General features: G+C 40.2%; 1 protein-coding gene across 1 annotated transcript in view; it reads left to right on the plus strand.

Moving 5' to 3' along the window:
• The window catches only part of LOC133622499 (Krueppel-like factor 7), a 160,586-nt gene that overhangs the window by 109,856 nt on the left and 24,352 nt on the right, over positions 1–26,378 (plus strand). Inside the window, exon 3 of the mRNA XM_061985308.2 lies at positions 22,942–23,065. Within this exon, the coding sequence (XP_061841292.1) occupies positions 22,942–23,065 (124 nt within the window). The remainder of the gene's footprint in view (positions 1–22,941; positions 23,066–26,378) is intronic.

Raw genomic sequence — 26,378 nt, forward strand, 5'->3', positions numbered from 1 at the left:
CATTTAGGACCAAAACCCTTAAAACAAGTAAAACACTCTAACATAAAATCTGCTAAGTGAAAAGAATTATCTTATCAGACAGAAAATAAGCAAATATCACCCTTATTTGAGATATTTAGTCTCACTTAGATTGCAGTTTTTGCAGTGTGCTCATTTATGGGAGAAGCTTGATGTGATTAACCCTTGTGTGGTGTTCGGGTCTGTGGGACCCGTTTTAATTTTTTATTAAAATAAAAATGATACAATTCATTTTTCAAACTGAGACTCACTGACTTTGGCTCATTTTCTGTGAAGAACATATATTAGAATACATATTTACTGACCACACACCATACACCCCCCCCTACACATTTCTATTACATATAAGATATCCGGGTCCACTGGACCCGGGGCTAATAGAACTGTGGAAATTGATGTTCTGTGTACCACGCACACACGCACACACACACACACACACACACACACACAGCAGGCCTAGACAGGAGGAGGACAAGAGTGTAGGTACACAGATCATCAGAGGGTCAAATGTGCGAGAAAATGAGAGCAGACAGTGTTGACAAACAATGTTGTAACCTTGTGTGGGAACCGCAGGTGCAGAAACACAACAGAAGAATCCCTGTGGGATGCAGAAACTGGCAGAGAAATTGTCCCTGCAACGTTCATATTGTTGTTACTCAGCCAGCGTTTGTGGGTCTGATGGACCCGTTGCATTTTGTGGCTTCAAACACTTTTATGTTAAAATACTGAACCGATGTTTACCTTATCCCAACAAACATATGTTCAGTATTTTAACATAAAAGTGTTGGATTGTGATGCATTAAAAGCCACAAAATGCAACGGGTCCATCACTGTGAGATTTTTTGAGTAAAATTAAGATTTTTGTCATAATTTTGCCAAGTAAAATTACAATTATCATTATAACATTGCCAAAATTTCAAAGTTTTCTTAGAAAATTGTGGCTTTTGTCGACTCTTTTCATAAAATTGCCAACATGTTGAGCTTTTCTGGTAAAATTGCGACTGTTTATTGAGTAAAATTCCAACTTTTATCATAATACTGCACAAATGTTCCGTTTTTCTTGTACGATTTTGACTTGCGTTGAGTTAAATTACGACTTTTATTATAACACTGCCAAAATTCTCAGTTTTTCTTGTGAAATTGTGACCTTTTTTCTTGTGAAATTCCAACTCATTTTTTACAACAAGCTTTTTTATATTTGCATAGTATGTATACATTATTAATACACCCAAACAGGGAGAAAGAGGAAGAGGTCTCACTCTCCTCCTCTTTCTCCCTGTTTGACTAAGAAAACAAAGACACAGACATGGCAGTTTTTCGATGGCGGCAAAGTATTTCGACTTCATTTTCATTTATTGTTCCATTGATTGACTTATTGACTGTCGGCCCAGGCTTCGTCACCATTATAACCTTTTCCAAGGAGCAAGCAGTGTTTATTATTAGCGTACTGGCTGCCTCCACTGCAGTGCACACAAACTTAACGTTTCCTTAAACACTTTAGGTTGGCCTGGAGGTAAAGAACACAAGACTCAACAATTCTGGATGGCAAACATGTCTGTCACTCAGCAGAGACGGCAGCAGAGACAAAAAAAAACCTCCGCCTCTTCCGGTTATTTATTGCACTAATTAAAACATTTATGTTGATTATTCGGGCAGCTTTACTCGCTTGCATTATTTAAAATAAAATAACTTTAAAAAAAAAGAGCTCAATGTTTGAAAACACATGCAATTTAATGTAAGAATGTCATCCAGGAACATTTATGTGTTCAAACCTCGGTAATAGTTTGGTTGCTTACAAACACGAACACATACACACACACACACACACACACACACACACACATCTTCTTGTATTTGTTACGTTCTTGAGATCTCCGAAAAATGCCCCCCTCTTTAGGACCACCCTTTCTAGATATATATAAAGATTTGTATTTACAACATTAATAATGTATACATACTATGCTAATATAAAAAAAGCTTGTTGTGAAAAATGAGTTGGAATTTCACAAGAAAAAAGGTCACAATTTCACAAGAAAAACTTAGAATTTTGGCAGTGTTATGATAAAAGTCGTAATTTTACTGAACGCAAGTCAAAATTGTACAAGAAAAACTGAACATTTGTGCAATATTATGATAAAAGCTGGAATTTTACTCAATAACAGTCGTCATTTTACCAGAAAAGCTTAACATGTTGGCAATTTTATGAAAAGAGTCGACAAAAGCCACAATTTTATAAGAAAACCTTGAAAATTTGGCAATGTTATAATGATAATTGGAATTTTACTTGGCAAATTGATGACAAAATTCATAATTTGACCCAAAAAATGTCACAATTTTACAAGAACAACAAAAAAATTGCCAATGTTGTGATAAGTAAAAATGGTATATGACAAATGTCACTATTTTGCATTAAAAAGTAATAATTTTACATTAAAAAGTAATAATTGTACAAGAAAATATTGCAATATTACAGAAACAGAAAGAATATGAGAAATTGTTCCCAATTTTATCAGAAAAAAGTTGACACATTGTCGAAAAAAAGACTGCTTTTAGTCAATGTATTTATTTTTTGATTTTTTGTTTGTAATTGTTTTTTAATCTTCATTATTTACTTCAAGTTATTACAGCATGTCTCCATATATATATACATATATATATATATATATATATATATATATATATATATATATATATATATATATATATATATATATATATATATATATACTACTCAGTGGCCTAGTGGTTAGAGTGTCCGCCCTGAGATCGGTAGGTTGTGAGTTCAAACCCCGGCCGAGTCTTACCAAAGACTATAAAAATGGGACCCATTGCCTCCCTGCTTGGCACTCAGCATCAAGGGTTGGAATTGGGGGTTAAATCACCAAAAATGATTCCCGGGCGCGGCCGCTGCTGCTGCCCGCTGCTCCCCTCACCTCCCAGGGGGTGATCAAGGGTGATGGGTCAAATGCAGAGAATAATTTTGCCACACCTAGTGTATGTGTGACAATCATTGGTACTTTAACTTTAACTTTAACTGCACATTTTTACACACACTTGTTATTTCATATGTTGGCTGCTCCTTTATTTTAGGGCACTTGTGTTCCAGTTGGGCACACATTTCCAAATGTGATGGCAATTAATTTAATAGTTTTTTATTACAAACGCAGAGTTTTTAAAAGTTGCTAGTAGGGATGTCCGATAATGGCTTTTTGCCGATATTCCGATATTGTCCAACTCTTTAATTACAGATACCGATATCAACCGATACCGATATCAACCGATATATGCAGTCGTGGAACTAACACATTATTATGCCTAATTTGGTCAACCAGGTATGGTGAAGATAAGGTACTTTTTAAAAATAATAATAAAATAAGATAAATCAATTAAAAACATTTTCTTGGATAAAAAAGAAAGTAAAACAATATAAAAACAGTTACCGTATTTTCCGCACCATAAGCCGCCCTGGGTTATAAGCCGCGCCTTCAATGAACGGCATATTTCAAAACTTTGTCCACCTATAAGCCGCCCCGTGTTATAAGCCGCATCTAACTGCGCTAAAGGAATGTCAAAAAAACAGTCAGATAGGTCAGTCAAACTTTAATAATAAATTAAAAACCAGCGTGATGTGGGCGCGCATGGAGTCGTATATCAACATGGACGGAGCTGCGTGAAAAAAGCCACCCGGCCTCTTCGCGTAAACTTCCCTTAACCACTCGCTCACCTTTTCTTCATCCATCCATCCCTTCGAGTTAGCTTTTATGATGACGCCGGCTGGAAAGGTCTCTTTTGGCAAGGTCTTCCTTTTGAATATCACCATGGGTGGAAGTTTCTGGCCATTAGCATGGCAAGCTAGAACCACAGTGAAGGATGACTTCTCATTCCCTGTGGTGCGAATATTCACCGTACGTGCTCCCGTTGTATCCACAGTGCGGTTCACAGGAATATCAAAAGTCAGTGGAACCTCGTCCATGTTGATAATGTTCTCTGGCCGGATCTTTTTTTCAGCTATCTTGTTTTTACAATATGCACGGAAAGTAGCCAGCTTTTCTTGAAAGTCTTTAGGCAGTTGCTGTGAAATAGTAGTCCGTGTGCGGATGGAGAGATTGCGTCTTTTCATGAACCGGAAACCTGTCGCTTAGTAGGAGCCATTTTGTGGTCTTTACAGATGTAAACACACAAAGGAAATGAAACGTAATATCCGCGCGCTTCTTCTTCTTCTACGGGGGCGGGTGGTTGCTTACAGTAGAAGAAGAAGCGCTTCCTCTTCTATGGGGGCGGGTGCTTACCTTGGCGGTTGCTTGCGTAGAAGAAGAAGCGCTTCCTCTTCTACCGGGAAAAAAGATGGCGGCTGTTTACCGAAGTTGCGAGACCTAAACTTTATGAAAATGAATCTTAATATTAATCCATATATAAAGCGCACCGGGTTATAAGCCGCACTGTCAGCTTTTGAGTAAATTTGTGGTTTTTAGGTGCGGCTAATAGTGCGGAAAATACGGTACATAGAAACTAGTAATTAATGAAAATGAGTAAAATTAACTGTTAAAGGTTAGTACTATTAGTGGACCAGCAGCACGCACAATCATGTGTGCTTACGGACTGTATCCCTGCAGACTGTATTGATATATATTGATATATAATGTAGGAACCAGAATATTAATAACAGAAAGAAACAACCCTTTTGTGTGAATGAGTGTAAATGGGGGAGGGAGTTTTTTTGGGGTTGGTGCACTAATTGTAAATGTATCTTGTGTTTTTTATGTTGATTTAATAAAAAAAATAAAAAACAAAAAAAACGATACCGATAATAAAAAAAACGATACCGATAATTTCAGATATTACATTTTAACGCATTTGTCGGCCGATAATACCGGCAGGCTGATATCATCGGTCATCCCTAGTTGCTAGAAGATAAACGCTTATTCAGTGAAACAAAAATAATGTAAAATTTTATCAATATTTATAAATTAACGCTACATGAATAATAAATTTTTTTTAATCGAATCGTAGCTCCTGAATTGGAATCGTAATCAAATCCTGGGGTGCCCAAACATTCCCACCTGAAGTGATTAGTCTAAATAACCCTATGATTAATTTAAATTAAATATTTATTTGTTCGTCGTCCTTTTAGCACATTCTGTCAACAAAAGGTAATCTTTTCTGAAGTGTAAAAGTGGAGTGCTGAGAGCCACACCAAGACAGGCGACACAGGCGAGGGTACAGGAGAGCGACCCTCTTCATGTAGCGACAGCGGTGCGGCGGGCTCCCCCATTCACTGCGCTATTATCCCGACATGCTTAAAGATGTCATTACTCAAATCCTCTTTTTCTTACTTGTTATTTCCATAAATTACCGCTGGAGAATAGGCGACGATTTAATCTGGAATTGGATGAGGCGGCATGGAATGATGGTGCCCTGTAGAGTTTTTTTAGTGAATAGGCTTACTACAGATAAGGAATGGTACAATTAGATAGAGGGGCAGGTTAAATGAACGGCTAAAACACAGGACCCCACGACTTATTCTTTCTCTGCTTCCTACTTGACGTCCTCATCACCTTCCTCACTGCTCTCCTGTGACTTTCTCTCCAAAAAAAATATTCCAGGGTAGCTTCACACTGCAAAAAGTCAGTGTTCAAAAACAAGAAAAAAAAAATACAAAAATGAGGGGTATTTTATTTGAACTAAGCAAAATGATCTGCCAATAGAACAAGAAAATGTGGCTTGTCAAGACTTACCAAAATGAACCCAAACATACCTTAAAATAATTATATTCTCACTAATAACAAGTGCACTTTTCTTGGTAGAAAAATAAAAAAGAGACCTTTTTGCTCAATATGTTGAAAAATATTCCTAAATGAAGTAAATGCTAGTGCCATTATCTTGACATAATGATATGCGCTCGGCCTTACATTTCTTGAAACCAGCAAACCTATACTAAAACTAATTTATTGTTCTTAATGGAAAGGCAACAAAGCAACCGCTTGTTACTCTCGGGGTCTCCTAGTCGCTCAGGCAAATCATCCATCCATCCATCCATCTTCTTCCGCTTATCCGAGGTCGGGTCGCGGTGGCAGCAGCCTAAGCAGGGAAGCCCAGACTTCCCTCTCCCCAGCCACTTCGTCCAGCTCCTCCCGGGGGATCCCGAGGCGTTCCCAGGCCAGCCGGGAGACATAGTCTTCCCAACGTGTCCTGGGTCTTCCTCGTGGCCTCCTACCGGTCGGACATGCCCTAAACACCTCCTTAGGGAGGCGCTCGGGTGGCATCCTGACCAGATGCCCGAACCACCTCATCTGGCTCCTCTCAATGTGGAGGAGCAGCGGCTTTACTTTGAGCTCCCCCCGGATGACAGAGCTTCTCACCCTATCTCTAAGGGAGAGCCCCGCCACCCGGCGGAGGAAACTCATTTCGGCCGCTTGTACCCGTGATCTTGTCCTTTCGGTCATAACCCAAAGCTCATGACCATAGGTGAGGATGGGAACGTAGATCGACCGGTAAATTGAGAGCTTTGCCTTCCGGCTCAGCTCCTTCTTCACCACAACGGATCGATACAGCGTCCGCATTACTGAAGACGCCGCACCGATCCGCCTGTCGATCTCACGATCCACTCTTCCCTCACTCGTGAACAAGACTCCGAGGTACTTGAACTCCTCCACTTGGGGCAAGATCTCCTCCCCAACCCGGAGATGGCACTCCACCATTTTCTGGACTCGGACTTGGAGGTGCTGATTCTCATCCCAGTCGCTTCACACTCAGCTGCGAACCGATCCAGTGAGAGCTGAAGATCCTGGCCAGATGAAGCCATCAGGACCAAATCATCTGCAAAAAGCAGAGACCTAATCCTGCAGCCACCAAACCGGATCCCCTCAACGCCTTGACTGCGCCTAGAAAATCTGTCCATAAAAGTTATGAACAGAATTGGTGACAAAGGGCAGCCTTGGCGGAGTCCAACCCTCACTGGAAACGTGTCCGACTTACTGCCGGCAATGCGGACCAAGCTCTGACACTGATCATACAGGGAGCGGACCGCCACAATCAGACAGTCCGAAACCCCATACTCTCTGAGCACTCCCCACAGGACTTCCCGAGGGACAAGGTCGAATGCCTTCTCCAAGTCCACAAAGCACATGTAGACTGGTTGGGCAAACTCCCATGCACCCTCAAGGACCCTGCCGAGAGTATAGAGCTGGTCCACAGTTCCACGACCAGGACGAAAACCACACTGTTCCTCCTGAATCCGAGGTTCGACTATCCGGCGTAGCCTCCTCTCCAGTACACCTGAATAGACCTTACCGGGAAGGCTGAGGAGTGTGATCCCACGATAGTTAGAACACACCCTCCTGTCCCCCTTTTTAAAGAGAGGAACCACCACCCCGGTCTGCCAATCCAGAGGTACTGCCCCCGATGTCCACGCGATGCTGCAGAGTCTTGTCAACCAAGACAGCCCTACAGCATCCAGAGCCTTAAGGAACTCCGGACGGATCTCATCCACCCCCGGGGCCTTGCATATTGCCATATTGTCTAAAAATGCATTTTTCCATGGATAACATGACATCATCGCGCCAAGTGCGTGCTCTTTCAGTCAATTAGTACGCATTAGAGATGCGCGGATAGGCAATTATTTCATCCGCAACCGCATCACAAAAGTCGTCAACCATCCGCCATCCACCCGAACTAACATTTAATCAAAACCGCACCCGCCCGCCATCCGCCACCCACCCGTTGTTATATATCTAATATAGACGATGCAAGGCATTAGTGAGGTTATAAAGCTTTTGCCTGTTAAAGAAAGGAGACTGATCCAATGGAGCAGAGACATTCAATGCGTGCCACGCTGTCACGGCCCAGACGCACACCAGTGCGCAATCATCTGGGAGCCGCGCTGAGCGCACCTCCAAGCGCGCTCGCGCCACTCAAACTGCTGCAGGCAGCTGCGTTCTATCTTGTTTTAACATCCTGTGGCACTCTTCTGGGATCACGGCGGACGAAACTGCTCATGCTCAGGGTGTTTGTGGAGGTTCGGGGTTTTGCACAAATGTGATGCACCATGTTAGATGTCCCGGTTTTGTGACTGTCGTAGACATAAACAGCGTCGCAGCTCTTGCAAATCACGTAGCCAGCATTACTATCATCCTGATTTACAACCTCATAAAAACGAGTCCACGCTGAACTTTTCTGGCCTTTTTTTCCCCTGGTCTTTAGTATTCCCTTTTTTAGTTTGTCGCGTACCACGTTTGCTGCCGGCGTTGCCATCTCTTTTTTTTTCTTCTTCTGTTGTGGCGTGCTGCAGGTGCCTGCTCGTTTTTCGTATGTGGGTAACAACATTTAACTATGTATATATATTTCCGAATTGGTTTAACTGCCACCCGCCTGAATCTATTTAAAATCTAATTTTTTTTTATTTCAACCGCCCGACCCGACCCGTGGATAAAATCTAATTTTTTTTTTATTTCAACCGCCCGACCCCGCGGATCATCCGCCGGTATATATGCGTCCGCGGTTTGCGGACACAACCGCGCATCTCTAGTACGCATATATACCGGCCAAATATTTTATAATTGTAATTTTGAAGAATTCATCTGAATGTGAATGAACTATTTCTCTTCAAAATAGTTTGAAATGTCACATGTTAAATGTTTAAATATTAACTGTCAGTTTACTGTGCCAACTGTACTACTATATGAGTGCGTATTTTCTATTGTTTCATTGAAAATAAAACAGCAAAGTCCATTTGGCTGTCATCTGTTTTAATTATGAGACAGAATTGTGTCAAAGTCATGATTTGTTTTTTCATGCTTGAAATAAGAAATTATTACTTTAAAAAAGTAGTTTTATACTTGTGAGTGTTGATGACACAGCTTTGATATTCTAGTTTCAAGCATGTTTTACTCAATATAGGTCATAAAATCTCAGCTACAAGCTGTAATATCTCACTGAGATCATTTAGGACCAAAACCCTTAAAACAAGTAAAACACTAACATAAAATCTGCTTAGTGAGAAGAATTATTTTATCAGACAGAAAATAAGCAAATATCACCCTTATTTGAGATAATTAATCTTACTTAGATTTCAGTTTTTGCAGTGCATTCCTGTCAAACACAGTGACTTGCAATAGATTTGGACCTGAATCATTCATATTTTCACCAATATATACTAAATTTGGAGGAAATATTGTAAAATATTATTCATAATTTATTTGTATTATAAACATTCCATAAGTATCCCAATTATTTAACAGTGAGATCATTATTTTGAATGTTCTCACACTTAAGAAACTGTGTGAGACGGTCTGTCACTTCACTTCTGTTTGTTTCGTTGTTTGGTGTTTGTTTCCTGTCGGCGCTCTTATTTTTGTTCCCCTTCCTGCTTGTCTCCCTGAGCGCTCGTTTCCCTCACCTGTCCCTGATTGGCAGCCGGGCACACCTGGTTGCAGTTACCAATCAGGCTACTATTTATCGCCTGTTCCTCAGTGCTAGAGGATTGACTATGTTTAGGACCTCTGCATGCATGACTGCTTCTCCTTATTTTGAGTTTATTAAAAGACTCTTACCTGCACATCTTTCTCCGGGTTCCTGCGTCTCGAGGTCACAACTACCGCAGCCATGCGAGTTCGCGACATTATGTTTAATAAAAGTACATTAAAGTGCTGTTTGAATTTGAAGTACTGTAAAATAATATGTACCAACACATAAAACAAGTTAAATGGTTATATCAGGAACCTACTCAGTGGCCTAGTGTTCAGAGGGTAGGTTGTGAGTTCAAACCCCGGCCGAGTCATACCAAAGACTATAAAAATGGGACCCATATACACCCCCAGCGGGGGGTGTATATTGTAGCGTCCTGGAAGAGTTAGTGCTGCAAGGGCTTCTGGGTATTTGTTCTGTTGTGTTTATGTTGTGTTGCGGTGCGGATGTTCTCCCGAAATGTGTTTGTCATCCTTGTTTGGTGTGGGTTCACAGTGTGGCGCATATTTGTAACAGTGTTAAGGTTGTTTATACAGCCACCCTCAGTGTGACCTGTATGGCTGTTGACCAAGTGCAACGCGGGGCTGATAATGTGTCTCTGGCACATTTGACTCCGTTTTGAGAGAGAAAACGCACGGTTACCAATTTCGAAATAAACGTAACGGACAGAAATATCTCAGGTTGGTTTCATAATGGATCAATGGAGCCGGGCCCGATAAAGCTATATAAATATATTTAGATTTGAGTGACACTTTAGTATAACTAAACATTATGAAGGTGCTGGAATATTTCATGCTATTATTCAGAGGCAGCCTAAAATTAATCCTTTATTATTCACAACAGAAATGTGTACAATATCTGATTCAGTTCTGATCTGATGAGTTACATTTCTGTGTTATTATTGGTGTATGCTGCACCCCCAATGTCCAGAACATGGTGCCAGTACGCTGGTTTTTGTTTCAATAAAATACTGGAAAGGATAGAAATCTAGTTTGTCTCTTTCATCCAATTGTTAATCGATTAATCGAAGTAATAATCGACAGATTAATCGATTATCAAATTAATCGTTAGTTGCAGCCCTAATATATATATATATATATATATTGGCCAAAGGGGGCGCATTTAAATTCCATACACACACTTGTTATTTCATATGTTGGCTGCTTCTTTATTTGAGGGCACTTGTGTTCCAGTTGGGCACACATTTCCAAATGTGATGGCAATTAATTTAATAGTTTTTTTTATTACAAACGCAGAGTTTTTAAAAGTTGCTAGTAGGGATGTCCGATAATGGCTTTTTGCCGATATCCGATATTCCGATATTGTCCAACTCTTTAATTACCGATACCGATATCAACCGATACCAATATCAACCGATATAAGCAGTCGTGGAATTAACACATTATTATATTGATTATCAAATTAATCGTTAGTTGCAGCCCTAATATATATATATATATATATATATATATATATATATATATATATATATATATATATATATATATATATATATATATATGTCTTAATAAGGTTATCCAAAAAATAGTGCTCGATACCGTAGTAGAGCGCAATATATGTATGTGTGGGAAAAAAAATCACAAGACTATTTCATCTCTACAGACCTGTTTCATGAGGGGGTTCCCTCAATCATCAGGAGATTTTAATGGGAGCATTCACATACCATGGTTTATATAGGGCACAGAGTGGGTGGGTACAGGCTGGCGTAGGGGCGTTGTGATTGGCTCATGTGTTACCTAGGAGGTGTTTCTGTCTGTGGCGGCATGCTGTTACAATTTCGCTGCGCTTGTTGAGGGATGACAGGTCTGGACGGTAAATAATAAACAGTTTCTCTTTCAAGCATAGGTTGCATCTTTTATTACCACTATTGTAAGGTGTGCTGGATGCAAGAATTTGCCATGTTATTGAATATTCAACATTATTGTCTTTGAGGTCCCAAATGTGTTTGCTGAGTTCTGTGGTATTCCGCAGGTTTTGGTTCCTGAAAGAAGCCTTGTGATTGTTCCATCTGGTTTTGAACTCTCCCTCGGTTAATCCTACATATGTGTCGGATGTGTTAATGTCCTTGCGTGTTACCTTAGATTGGTAGACAACTGATGTTTGTAAGCACCCCCCGTTGAGAGGGCAATCAGGTTTCCTTCGGCAGTTGCAGCCTTTGTTGGTTTTGGAGTCGCTCTGTCCTGGGGCCGACGGCTCATTTGCAATTGTTTTGTTGTGGTTTGAGATAATTTGTCGTATATTGTTCATACAGCTGTAGTTCAATTTAATGTTGTTCTTGTTGAATACTTTTCTTAGGATGTTGTCTTTGGGAAAGTGTTTGTCAATCAGATTGAGGAATTTGTGTCCAACGAACATTGGACACAAATTCCTCAATCTGATCGATCAGATTGAGGAATTTGTGTCCAACTAACATATATATATATATATATATATATATTAGGGCTGCAACTAACGATTAATTTGATAATCGATTAATCTGTCGATTATTACTTCAATTAATCGATTAACAATCGAATTAAAACTGCTCTCCTGTGACTTTCTCTCGAAAAAAAATACTCAAGTGTTTGAACACCTTGTGTATATACATATATATATATATATATATATATATATATATATATATATATATATTAGGGGTGTGGGAAAAAATCGATTTTTCATTTTTTTTAAATAAATGTTTTATTGTATTTTATTTATTTATTTATTTTCTTTTTTTTTTTTTTCATTTTTATTAATCAATCCAACGAAAAAATACACAGCAATACCATAACAATGCAATCCAATTCCAAAACCAAACCCGACCCAGCAACACCCAGAACTGCAATAAACAGAGCAATTGGGAGGAGACACAAACACAAACCAAAAGTAGTGAAACAAAAATGAATATTATCAACAACAGTATCAATATTAGTTACAATTTCAACATAGCAGTGATTAAAAATCCCTCATTGACATTATCATTAGACATTTATAAAAAAATAAAACAAAAGAACAATAGTGTCACAGTGGCTTACACTTGCATCGCATCTCATAAACTTGACAACACACTGTGTCCAATATTTTCACAAAGATAAAATAAGTCATATCTTTGGTTCATTTAATAGTTCAAACAAATTTACATTATTGCAATCAGTTGATAAAACATTGTCCTTTGCAATTATAAAAGCTTTTTACAAAAATCAACTACTCTGCTTGCATGTCAGCAGACTGGGGTAGATCCTGCTGAGATCCTATGTATTGACTGAATAGAGAATCCTTTTGAATCGGGAAAATATCGTTTTTGAATCGAATCGTGACCCCAAGAATCGATATTGAATCGAATTGTGGAACACCCAAAGATTTGCAGCCCTAATATATATATATATATATATATATATATATATATATATTAGGGCTGCAACTAACGATTAATTTGATAATCAATATAATAATGTGTTAATTCCACGACTGCTTATATCGGTTGATATTGGTATCGGTTGATATCGGTACGGTAATTAAAGAGTTGGACAATATCGGAATATCGGATATCGGCAAAAAGCCATTATCGGACATCCCTACTAGCAACTTTTAAAAACTCTGCGTTTGTAATAAAAAAAACTATTAAATTAATTGCCATCACATTTGGAAATGTGTGCCCAACTGGAACACAAGTGCCCTCAAATAAAGAAGCAGCCAACATATGAAATAACAAGTGTGAGTATGGAATTTAAATGCGCCCCCTTTGGCCAATATATATATATATATATATATATATTAGGGCTGCAACTAACGATTAATTTGATAATCGATTAATCTGTCGATTATTACTTCGATTAATCGATTAACAATTGGATAAAAGAGACAAACTACATTTCTATCCTTTCCAGTATTTTATTGAAACAAAAACCAGCGTACTGGCACCATGTTCTGGACATTGGGGGTGCAGCATACACCAATAATAACACAGAAATGTAACTCATCAGATCAGAACTGAATCAGATATTGTACACATTTCTGTTGTGAATAATAAAGGATTAATTTTAGGCTGCCTCTGAATAATAGCATGAAATATTCCAGCACCTTCATAATGTTTAGTTATACTAAAGTGTCACTCAAATCTAAATATATTTATATAGCTTTATCGGGCCCGGCTCCATTGACCCATTATGAAACCAACCTGAGATATTTCTGTCCGTTACGTTTATTTCGAAATTGGTAACCGTGCGTTTTCTCTCTCAAAACGGAGTCAAATGTGCCGGAGACACATTATCAGCCCCACGTTGCACTTGGTCAACAGCCATACAGGTCACACTGAGGGTGGCTGTATAAACAACCTTAACACTGTTACAAATATGCGCCACACTGTGAACCCACACCAAACAAGGATGACAAACACATTTCGGGAGAACATCCGCACCGCAACACAACATAAACACAACAGAACAAATACCCAGAAGCCCTTGCAGCACTAACTCTTCCAGGACGCTACAATATACACCCCCCGCTGGGGGTGTATATGGGTCCCATTTTTATAGTCTTTGGTATGACTCGGCCGGGGTTTGAACTCACAACCTACCCTCTGAACACTAGGCCACTGAGTAGGTTCTCCTGCCTCGAAATAAAATAACGTTTGCCTTGGTGCCCTAAAATGTGAGCCCTCCTTTAATTAAAGCAAAACTTGCCTTGACCTTAAAAAGTAAAAATTCAAAGCCTGGACCTAGAGGGAAGTAGCTGAGCAATTCTTAGCTCGGCAGTTTGTGTTCTGCTTTTCAGGGTTCCCTCTCTAATTCCATGGTCATCAGCAGCTAAATAATGTCAACATGCAGTTATGTTTTTTTCCTACACGAACCATGTTAAAGCAGTCCATGCAGAGAAAAGTTGCCTTTGATACGTGAATATTTGAGCCGACCTTCTAATGGCTCTTTAGCATGCTCCACCATCTCTCATCTTCCTCTCTCCGTGCAACCCCCCCGACCCTACTCCCCCAAAAGCCCTCCTTCTCACTCATATCAAAGGCTGGAGTGCTGGTTGCTGGTCGGAGCCTGTAAAGCGCTCTCCGAGAGCCTCTCTAATGACCTCTGAGACCCAGATGCCCGGCGTTGGCTCCAGTTAATGGAGGGAATGCAATTAAGATCAACACTGGCACCTGAGAGGCTGGAGTGTGTGTGTGTGTGTGTGTGTGTGTGTATAGGGAGAGAGAGAGAGAGAGAGAGTTTGGGGGGTGGGGAAGACGTTTGGAAGTAACAGATTACACATAATAAGATTACCGTGAATCAGGAAACACCCAGTTATCAGATTACGGATGTGAAATATATAATTGCCTATTTGATTATACTCAACAAGGCCTTTTAAAGGGGAAACGCATTAAGACAGCCTGGCATGCCTGAAAAGTGGCTTTTTGAACACTTTTTAAACAACTATCAAGCTGAATTCTATACATTTATGGGAAAATAAGTAATTTTACAAGAAAAATGCATCCAAAAGGAGCAGAAAATGATCATTTGGTCTGAAATAGTGGATTACATTTAATTTCCAACTGCATGTGATTTTTGTGTGTGTGTGTGTATTAAGTGTGTGTGTGTGAGAGGAGGCGAGTGCACTTGTCTGTCTGTGCGAGGGCATCTTGAGAAAGGAAAGAGCGGGGGAGGGGGTTCTGTTGCCAGGCAACGGGGGGCAGCGTATCTTGGAGGATTTGGTAGCTGAGTGGTTATTATTGCTGCAGGCTCCGGTCTCTTAGTGCACAACCCCCCCCCCCCCCCATTCCTCTCTCCTTCCGCACCACCACCGCTACCACCTCTCACTATCGCTACCACCCCCCCCCCCCCCCCTTGCCCTGTGCATCTCTACAGTTACCGTTGCTAGGCAACTGTCTCCGTGCTCTGCCGGCGTGCCTGGTAATTGGCCGGTGGCACGGCGGCGTGCCGTCGCCAGATCCAGGCAGCTGCACTGACTACTGCCTCCTCATGTTGCATGCACCCAGCATCCACACACACACACACACACTCTCCCCACCCCCTGAGCCCCGTTGCTAGGCAACACAGTCAGGCATCCCTGTCTCCCGGGGGTTCATTGACCAGAGCCGGATGGCCCAGACCTGCTGTTCAGAGTGTTTTCTGGCAAGTGGAGCAGGAAGGAGATGTCATTTATTGTTCACTTTTGTAGTTCTTCTTTATACATTAATGCGAATTCATGTGCAACACATTGGATTGAATGACGGTTCAGGTTGAAAGGGAGGTTTGAATCTCACCAAGGATATTTATGTAGGGAGTGTGCATGTTCACCCTGTGCCTCCATGTGTTCCCTGTGCATTCTCTGCCCTGTTTCCGCAGTCTTAAATACATTTATGCCAGATTTATTCCTTCTAAATTGTTGGTAGTAGGGGTGTAACGGTACGTGTATTTGTATTGAACCGTTTCGGTACGGGGGTTTCGGTTGGGTTCGGAGGTGTACCGAACGAGTTTCCACACGAACATATTAAAGGGGAACACCATCACCAGACCTATGTAAGCGTCAATATATACCTTGATGTTGCAGAAAAAAGACCATATATTTTTTTAACTGATTTCCAAACTCTAAATGGGTGAATTTTGGCGAATTAAACGCCTTTCTCATATTCGCTCTCGGAGCGATGACGTCACAACGTGGCGTCACATCGGGAAGCAATCCGCCATTTTCTCAAACACCGAGTCAAATCAGCTCTGTTATTTTCCGTTTTTTCGACTGTTTTCCGTACCTTGGAGACATCATGCCTCGTCGGTGTGTTGTCGGAGGGTGTAACAACACGAACAGGGACGGATTCAAGTTGCACCAGTGGCCCAAAGATGCCAAAGTGGCAAGAAATTGGACGTTTGTTCCGCACACTTTACCGACGAAAGCTATGCTACGACAGAGATGGCAAGAATGTGTGGATATCCTGCGACACTCAAAGCAGATGCATTTCCAACGATAAAGTCAAAGAAATCTGCCGCCAGACCCCCATTGAATCTGCCGGAGTGTGTGAGCAATTCAGGGACAAAGGACCTCGGTAGCACGGCGAGCAATGGCGGCAGTTTTTTCCCGCAGACGAGCGAGCTAAACCCCCTATCGACCCTAGCTTCCCTGGCCTGCTGACATCAACTCCAAAACCGGACAGATCAGCTTTCAGGAAAAGAGCGCGGATGAGGGTATGTCTACAGAATATATTAATTGATGAAAATTGGGCTGTCTGCACTCTCAAAGTGCATGTTGTTGCCAAATGTACTTCATATGCTGTAAACCTAGTTCATAGTTGTTAGTTTCCTTTAATGCCAAACAAACACATACCAATCGTTGGTTAGAAGGCGATCGCCGAATTCGTCCTCGCTTTCTCCCGTGTCGCTGGCTGTCGTGTCGGTTTCGCTTGCATACGGTTCAAACCGATATGGCGCAATAGCTTCAGTTTCTTCTTCAATTTCGTTTTCGCTACCTGCCTCCACACTACAACCATCCGTTTCAATACATTCATAATCTGTTGAATCGCTTCAGCCGCTGAAATCCGAGTCTGAATCCGAGCTAATGTCGCTATAGCTTGCTGTTCTTTTCGCCATGTTTGTTTGTGTTGGCTTGACTATGTGACGTCACAGGAAAATGTTTATAACGATGGTTAAAATCAGGCACTTTGAAGCTTTTTTTAGGGGTATTGCGTGATGGGTAAAATTTTGAAAAAAACTTCGAAAAATATAATAAGCCACTGGGAACTGATTTTTAATGGTTTTAACAATTCTGAAATTGTGATAATGTTCCCCTTTAAGTAGCCGCCTCCACTTCCTTCTGCTTCTGCCTCTGTCAGTCCTCTACACAGCACCCAGCATTGTCCCACCCACACAACCATCTGATTGGTTACAAACAGAGCGGTAACAGCCAATCAGCAGTGCGTATTCAGAGCGCATGTAGTCAGTGCTTAGCGTTTAGCAGGTAATCATCAGGCTGCGGACTCTCCCCAAATGATAATAAACACCTCCCAGTCAACTACTAGTAACATCACTATGAGCCCGTTGACCTTCTAGAAACTTAAACGGCAGCTCAGCTCGCTCGCAGTCCTGGCTTGAAGTGAAGGCTAATTCGCTTTTAGCGTAACGTTTTGCGGTGTGTGTGTGTGTTCCGGACAGCAAAGCCCTGTCTTTTTGTTACTTCACTTGACCTTTTTCTGTGTTGATTGAGCTGTGTTGAAGCAGGACATTATGTTAAATGAAGAGTTTCTGTCTCTGATAGTTGATATAATAATGTAACTGCATCATAAAGCCTACATGAACTCCATGGTGTTCAGGGATGAATAGTCTCTCCTATTGCTATCGTACCATTTTTTCAGCTATAGTTACATTAATCATTAGTAACGACTTATACTCAGGAGCGACTTATGTGTGAAATTATTTACACATTAGCGTAAAATATCAAATAATATTATTTAGCTCATTCACGTAAGAGACTAGACGTATAAGATTTCATGGGATTTAGCGATTAGGAGTGACAGATTGTTTGGTAAACGTATAGCATGTTCTATATGTTATAGTTATTTGAATGACTCTTACCATAATGTTATGTTAACATACCAGGCACGTTCTCAGTTGGTTATTTATGCCTCATATAACGTACACTTATTCAGCCTGTTGTTCACTATTCTTTATTTATTAGGGCCCGCCATGGCCCATTGCAAAAGGACTCCCACAGGGAGTCCTTATGCAATGGGACATAAGGACCTATTGTTTTTCGTTCGTTTTATTCTTTATTATTATTCTTTATTATTCTTCCGCCGCCTCTTCGAGCACTAATTTGACCCACTTAACATGCTTCAAAACTCACCATATTTGACCCACACATCAGGACCTGCGAAAATTGTCTTTTAATAAAAAAAAAAAACTGCAAAAATCAAAATTGCGCTCTAGCGCCCCCTAGGAAAAAAAACAACTAGACTGCCTGTAACTCCCACTAGGAAGGTCGGAAAGACATGAAACAAAAACCTCTATGTAGGTCTGACTCAGACCTAACTTTCATAAAGGTACATTCTCGGGCTAAAATCTACAGGAAGTTGGCAATTCCCCCTTCAAGACAAAAAAGTACTAAAAACTGTCACTTTTGCCTCTTTGAGCTGTACTTTGACCCCCTTAACATGCTTCAAAACTCACCAAACTGAACACACACATCAGGACTGGCTAAAACTGTGATCTAATGAAAAAACCTAACCCCAAATCTAAAAATTGTGCTCTACAGCAATTTTTTTATAAAACGCACAAAAAACTGCACCTCCGATGAAAATTCTTACAAAACTGCCTGTAACTCCCACTGGGAAGGTCGGAGAGAGATGAAACAAAAAACCTCTATGTAGGTCTCACTTAGACCTACATTTCATAAATTGACAACCCCCAGCAAAAATATACAGGAAGTTTGCTATTCCCCCTTCAACACAACATTTTTGTAAAAACCCGTCCCCTTTCTTCAAACATTATCTCCTCTGAGCGCGTTTGTTGTTTCGGCTTCAAACTAACACAGGAGAGAGATTGAACCCTTCTGATTAAAAGTTGGTGAAAGAGTTGTGATACCTGCTCCGGTTTTGATTTTATGACCCTTCAAAGACCCGCTGCACTGATGCTCCTGCGGTGCTGTTTTTTTAAGATGGCTGCTCAAAAGCAGGAAGCACCAACGTGCCCACACAATGCAGACAAGGTAGGTACACTAGACAAAAGTCTTGGGACACTTCAGACTACAAGTAGACAAAAGTATTGGGACACTTAGGACTAGCACCTGCCAAATACGCGGGCCCGTCCAACGCTGCTTGCAGCTTTAATTTTAAATTGCCTTTCAAATGTCTATTCTTGGTGTTGGGTTTTATCAAATAAATTTCCCCCAAAATGCGACTTATACTCCAGTGCGAGTTATATATGTTTTTTTCCTTCATTATTATGCATTTTCGGCCGGTGCGACTTATCCTCCGAAAATACGGTAATAAGAGTCTAGAGAGTGGATATTATGAATAATATTATATGTAATCTGTTACTGTAAAGCGACCAGTCGCACACATAAAGGAAGAGCAGATTGATCCATGTATCAGTTGTGTCAATATCAAGAGCAGTTTGAGTATTGGATTGATACGGGAGGGATTACATACCTGCCAACTACTCCGGTTTTCCCGTAATTAGTACGGTTTTCATCAACCTATTCCGGGTTACGGTTGCAGTGATAAAAAATACGGTTTTTCATTAATTAAAAAAAAAAAAAATTTTTAAATGCGCGAGGCTATTTATAGCACCGCTGCCAAGCACGAGGCACCTGTTGCCATTGTTTCCAAACGAGCGAACGATCATGGAATCAGCCGGAGAAAAATCGCAAACGAGTCTTAAACCGAAAAGAAAACTGCAGTCATTCCGTGAAGAATATTCAAAAGCCTATCCGGGAATGATTATCCGTTCCAAAAAGGGTGAAAACTACGCGAATTGCACCTTGTGCAGACAAGATTTTTCGATCGGACACGGAGGAATTAGCATGTAAAAGACCACGTTGGGACAAAAAAACACAAGTCTAATGCCGTTGCTAGCGATACAAGTGGAAAACTTTCAACGTTTTTCGGATTTTAGCCACAAAAAGGTAATGACACCAATGTTATCTATTGGAATTGTTTAGTACTGTTATACTGTTAAAAGTGTTTATACTATTTATGCTTTCAAGTCCAAGTTGAAGAAATCTTGTTAAATGTTGACATCATAACTACCAAAATACAGAAGTATGTCCTTAATATTTTTGCAGTGCTATTTCTGTTGAAAAGTTCAAATGATTACATTAGAGATGTGATGTGCCACTTTTCAAGTGTCTGATGGCTTAAATTAATTTTCATTATTTTTTCATATTTTGAATTCTTTTGAAAGGCTTACAAAAAAACTACATTTGAATTGTAATTCCATGCTATTGACAGGACTATTAATTTTAATGAAGTTAGCTTACCATGTTTACAGTATGATAATTGTGATAGAAATGTGAATTTTAGGCACAGAATATTTTATACAATTGAACAAGGCAGTAGATTATACAAGCTTGGACAGAAAGTTAATAATGACACCAATTTTTTTTTTAATGGAATTGTTTAGTACTGTTTTACCATTTGTTTACTGTAAAAAGTGTTTATACTGTTTATACTTTCAATTAACAAATTGAAGTCTTGTGAAAGGTTGACAGGATAACTGGCATTAACTGTCAAAATAATTTCAAACTATTGAAGTTAGCTTACAGAATAAACATGTCAATCAACCCATATGATTTTTGCTGTAATATTTTTGTTTTGAAAAGTCACTGTGACTGATAGAAAAGTGATGGTTTTAGCAACATTTTAACCTGTTTGAATGCTAATAATCATTTTGCGTCGGGGGGCGAAGCCTGAACCCCCCACCAGGACTTTGTCCTGGACCTACCGGGGCCTGCGGCTCCTGGACCCTGGCTACTAGGTTTTTCTGATTTCAAAAATTGGCAGGTATGGGATTAGATCGATATTAGTATTTTCACAAATCACTTTAATTTGTTATTGTTTACAAACTCAGGGAATAAGTCATTGGACGCTATGACTTTAACCGAAGGACTTAAACGAGTAGTAGATTGTAGTTTTTGCTTTTGCTTCGTTATTATTCACTGTTGACTTTGTTTTGCTCAAGCAATTGTATGTCATGAAATAGAAAAATGAACTACCATTATTGTCGGACTATATGATATACACTATATAATGGGCAGCCATACTTCCTTCAATCCACCCCAGGGCAGCTGTGGCTAAAAATGTGTGAATGTGGAATGAATGAACGATGGGTTCTCCCTTGTCTGTGAAGTGCTTTGAGTGTCCAAAAAAGTGCTATATAAATCTAATCCATTATTATTATTATTATTAAAATCCTTTAATTTCCCCCAAAATCAACAGTGCACCTTATATATGCATCAATTTTGGTGTGTTTATTCTGGTTATAGCGCTTGATGTAATGGTAAAAGTGACCAGAAGATGGCAGTCACACATAAAAGATACATGTGGACTGCAGGTTGACGCCTGTCCAATAAATGAAGCAAGCAAGACCAAAACGTTGATGTTTCACTGAGAATAACAAACATTACAAACGGCGCTATAAAAAAACTGTCTAAATGTTTTAGTACGACTTTGGTACTATACAGTTCTAACATATATCCATCAGTAGGCTTGCTAAGGAAGCGCTTTAAAACTACCAGTACAACAAGGAGAACACGCTGTCAAAGTGGAACTACGTAATAATAATATGATATAATATGACCCATATAATGCGCCTTTTGTATGAAAATATACGCGTTCATTGACAGTGTGCCTTGTAATCCCAAAAATACAGTAGGTAGGTAGGTACACTGCAAAAAGTCAGTGTTCAAAAACAAGAAAAAAAAACACAAAAATGTGGGATATTTTATTTGAACTAAGCAAAATTATCTACCAATAGAACAAGAAAATTCGGCTTGTCAAGACTTTCCAAAACAAGTAAAATTAGCTAACTTCAATGAACCCAAAAATTCCTTAAAATAAGTATATTCTCACTAATAACAAGTGCACTTTTCTTGGTAGAAAAAAATTAGACCTTTTTGCTCAATATGTTGAAAAATATTCTTAGATTAAGTAAATGCTAGTGCCATTATCTTGACATAATGATATGCATGATTTTTTTTTTTCATGCTTGAAGTAAGAAGTTATTACTCTAAAAAAATTAGTTTTATACTTGTGAGTGTTAATGACGCAGATTTGCAACAGTTGATATTCTAGTTTCAAGCATGTTTTACTCAATATAGGTCATCAAATCTCAGCAACAAGCTGTAATATCTTACTGAGATCATTTAGGACCAAAACACTTAAAACAAGTAAAACACTCTAACATAAAATCTGCTTAGTGAGAAGAATTAGCTTATCAGACAGAAAATAAGCAAATATCACCCTTATTTGAGATATTTCATCTTACTTATATTTCAGGTAGGTAGGTCTTTATTGTCATTGCACACGTACAACGAAACTTTGCTTTCAGCACAAACAAACAGTGTACAGGGTTACAGAACAGGAACGCTGATGGGTCGCCACAAGGCGCCCCCCGTAAAAGACAGGAAAAAGGTAAACGCTGGGGAAGGATGAGTAAAAAAAATTACAATCTAGACTGGGCTCCTAAGTGGGTCCAGTCTGGAGTGGTAAAAAAACCTCTATAGCAAAGCACGTTTACATATTACCACGTACATCTCGAGACTTGCAACAGAGGGGAGGGAGTGGGGGGCTACGGTGGCGGGCTGCAGCTCTTCAGGCGCTACGGGATTTGCGTCTATTATTTTAGTTATAGCATTCGCCATAAAAAAACATTAAAAACCTACAGTTAATACATTCATAAATGGTCGGAATGGGCAGTATAAAACTCCTCTCACAGCACTATAACGTAATCATGTTCTCACAATATTGTGTTTTCTCCTCCCCTCATGCAGGTGAGAAGCCCTACAAGTGCTCATGGGAAGGCTGCGAGTGGCGATTCGCCCGGAGCGACGAGCTGACGAGGCACTACCGCAAACACACCGGTGCCAAACCTTTCAAGTGTAACCACTGCGACAGGTCTGTCAAAGCAACCCTAATCTCTCGTATCCCCCCACCTCACACACAAACACACACATAATTGTACCTTTTGTCTTCGTGCCACTCACAGCGTGCTAATTGCCGCTCTCATGCCATGTTACATTTTGGAGTGTGTAAAGCTTGACTTTAATCAAGGAGGCTGACAAGAAGATTGCTGGCCCACTCGGGGGGTAGGGGGGTGCACAAGCTGGATTGCCCATGCAATGTAAACCACTTGGTGGGATTCTATAAGGCACTCGAATGTGCAGCACTTGGACAACATGCACAATCATAACACAGCTCGTTTGATTGCCGATGAACTGCAGCATCAAGCGTTGCCGTTATGGCCTTTTATTAATATCTCGATATTTTTAGGCCATGTCACGATACACGATATACAGGTAAAAGCCAGTAAATTAGAATATTTTGAAAAACTTGATTTATTTCAGTAATTGCATTCAAAAGGTGTAACTTGTACATTATATTTATTCATTGCACACAGACTGATGCATTCAAATGTTTATTTCATTTAATTTTGATGATTTGAAGTGGCAACAAATGAAAATCCAAAATTCCGTGTGTCACAAAATTAGAATATTACTTAAGGCTAATACAAAAAAGGGATTTTTAGAAATGTTGGCCAACTGAAAAGTATGAAAATGAAAAATATGAGCATGTACAATACTCAATACTTGGTTGGAGCTCCTTTTGCCTCAATTACTGCGTTAATGCGGCGTGGCATGGAGTCGATGAGTTTCTGGCACTGCTCAGGTGTTATGAGAGCCCAGGTTGCTCTGATAGTGGCCTTCAACTCTTCTGCGTTTTTGGGTCTGGCATTCTGCATCTTCCTTTTCACAATACCCCACAGATTTTCTATGGGGCTAAGGTCAGGGGAGTTGGCGGGCCAATTTAGAACAGAAATACCATGGTCCGTAAACCAGGCACGGGTAGATTTTGCGCTGTGTGCAGGCGCCAAGTCCTGTTGGAACTTGAAATCTCCATCTCCATAGAGCAGGTCAGCAGCAGGAAGCATGAAGTGCTCTAAAACTTGCTGGTAGACGGCTGCGTTGACCCTGGATCTCAGGAAACAGAGTGGACCGACACCAGCAGATGACATGGCACCCCAAACCATCACCCAACCATGCAAATTTTGCATTTCCTTTGGAAATCGAGGTCCCATAGTCTGGAGGAAGACAGGAGATGGAACAGGATCCACGTTGCCTGAAGTCTAGTGTAAAGTTTCCACCATCAGTGATGGTTTGGGGTGCCATGTCATCTGCTGGTGTCGGTCCACTCTGTTTCCTGAGATCCAGGGTCAACGCAGCCGTCTACCAGCAAGTTTTAGAGCACTTCATGCTTCCTGCTGCTGACCTGCTCTATGGAGATGGAGATTTCAAGTTCCAACAGGACTTGGCGCCTGCACACAGCGCAAAATCTACCCGTGCCTGGTTTACGGACCATGGTATTTCTGTTCTAAATTGGCCCGCCAACTCCCCTGACCTTAACCCCATAGAAAATCTGTGGGGTATTGTGAAAAGGAAGATGCAGAATGCCAGACCCAAAAACGCAGAAGAGTTGAAGGCCACTATCAGAGCAACCTGGGCTCTCATAACACCTGAGCAGTGCCAGAAACTCATCGACTCCATGCCACGCCGCATTAACGCAGTAATTGAGGCAAAAGGAGCTCCAACCAAGTATTGAGTATTGTACATGCTCATATTTTTCATTTTCATACTTTTCAGTTGGCCAACATTTCTAAAAATCCCTTTTTTGTATTAGCCTTAAGTAATATTCTAATTTTGTGACACACGGAATTTTGGATTTTCATTTGTTGCCACTTCAAATCATCAAAATTAAATGAAATAAACATTTGAATGCATCAGTCTGTGTGCAATGAATAAATATAATGTACAAGTTACACCTTTTGAATGCAATTACTGAAATAAATCAAGTTTTTCAAAATATTCTAATTTACTGGCTTTTACCTGTATATCTCGATATTTTGCTTTAGCCTTGAATGAACACTTGATGCATATAATCACAGCAGTATGATGATTCTATGTGTCTACATTAAAACATTCTTCTTCATACTGCATTAATATATGCTACTTTTAAACTTTCATGCAGAGAGGGAAATCACAACTAAGTCAATTTAGAAAAAGTGTATTTATTAAACAGTTATTAAAGGGGAACATTATCACAATTTCCGAATTGTTAAAACCATTAAAAATCAGTTCCCAGTGGCTTATTATATTTTTCAAAGTTTTTTTCAAAATTTTACCCATCACGCAATATCCCTAAAAAAAGCTTCAAAGTGCCTGATTTTAACCACCCGTCCTTTTTCCTGTGACGTCACATAGTGAAGCCAACACAAACAAACATGGCGGAAAGAACTGCAAGCGATAGCGACATTAGGACAGCGTGGCGAAGTTGGTAGAGTGGCTGTGCCAGCAATCGGAGGGTTGCTGGTTACTGGGGTTCAATCCCCACCTTCTACCATCCTAGTCACGTCCGTTGTGTCCTTGGGCAAGACACTTCACCCCTTGCTCCTGATGGCTGCTGGTTAGCCCCTTGCAGCTCCCGCCATCAGTGTGTGAATGTGTGTGTGAATGGGTGAATGTGGAAATAGTGTCAAAGCGCTTTGAGTACCTTGAAGGTAGAAAAGCGCTATACAAGTATAACCCATTTATCATTTATTATAGCTCGGATTCAGACTCGGATTTCAGCGGCTTAAGCGATTCAACAGATTACGCATGTATTGAAACGGATGGTTGTAGTGTGGAGGCAGGTAGCGAAAACGAAATTGAAGAAGAAACTGAAGCTATCGAGCCATATCGGTTTGAACCGTATGCAAGCGAAACCGACGAAAACGACACGACAGCCAGCGACACGGGAGGAAGCGAGGACGAATTCGACGATCGCCTTCTAACCAACGATTGGTATGTGTTTGTTTGGCATTAAAGGAAACTAACAACTATGAACTAGGTTTACAGCATATTGTCAGGACTTGGACTGTGGAGTTTTTGTTTTCCCAAGATGCAAAAGGATTTGGATCGGACATGGCTTGAAGGTAAATACATATTTAATAATATAACTATAAAGAAAGGATCAAACAAAAAGCGCGCACAGGGGCGGAGGTACAAAACTTGACTAATGAAAACAAAAGACTTGCACGGGGGCAAAAAACTATGAATAATAAAAAAACACTAACTATGGCAATAATAAACAAACTTACTTGGCATGGACATGAAGTGCGCAGACGTGGACAGAGTGTGACAGGGGGCATAAATGCGAGGATAGCAGGGTGAGAAAG

This window comes from Nerophis lumbriciformis, linkage group LG23 (genome assembly GCF_033978685.3).
Source record: "Nerophis lumbriciformis linkage group LG23, RoL_Nlum_v2.1, whole genome shotgun sequence".
Classification (NCBI taxonomy): Eukaryota; Metazoa; Chordata; class Actinopteri; order Syngnathiformes; family Syngnathidae; genus Nerophis; species Nerophis lumbriciformis.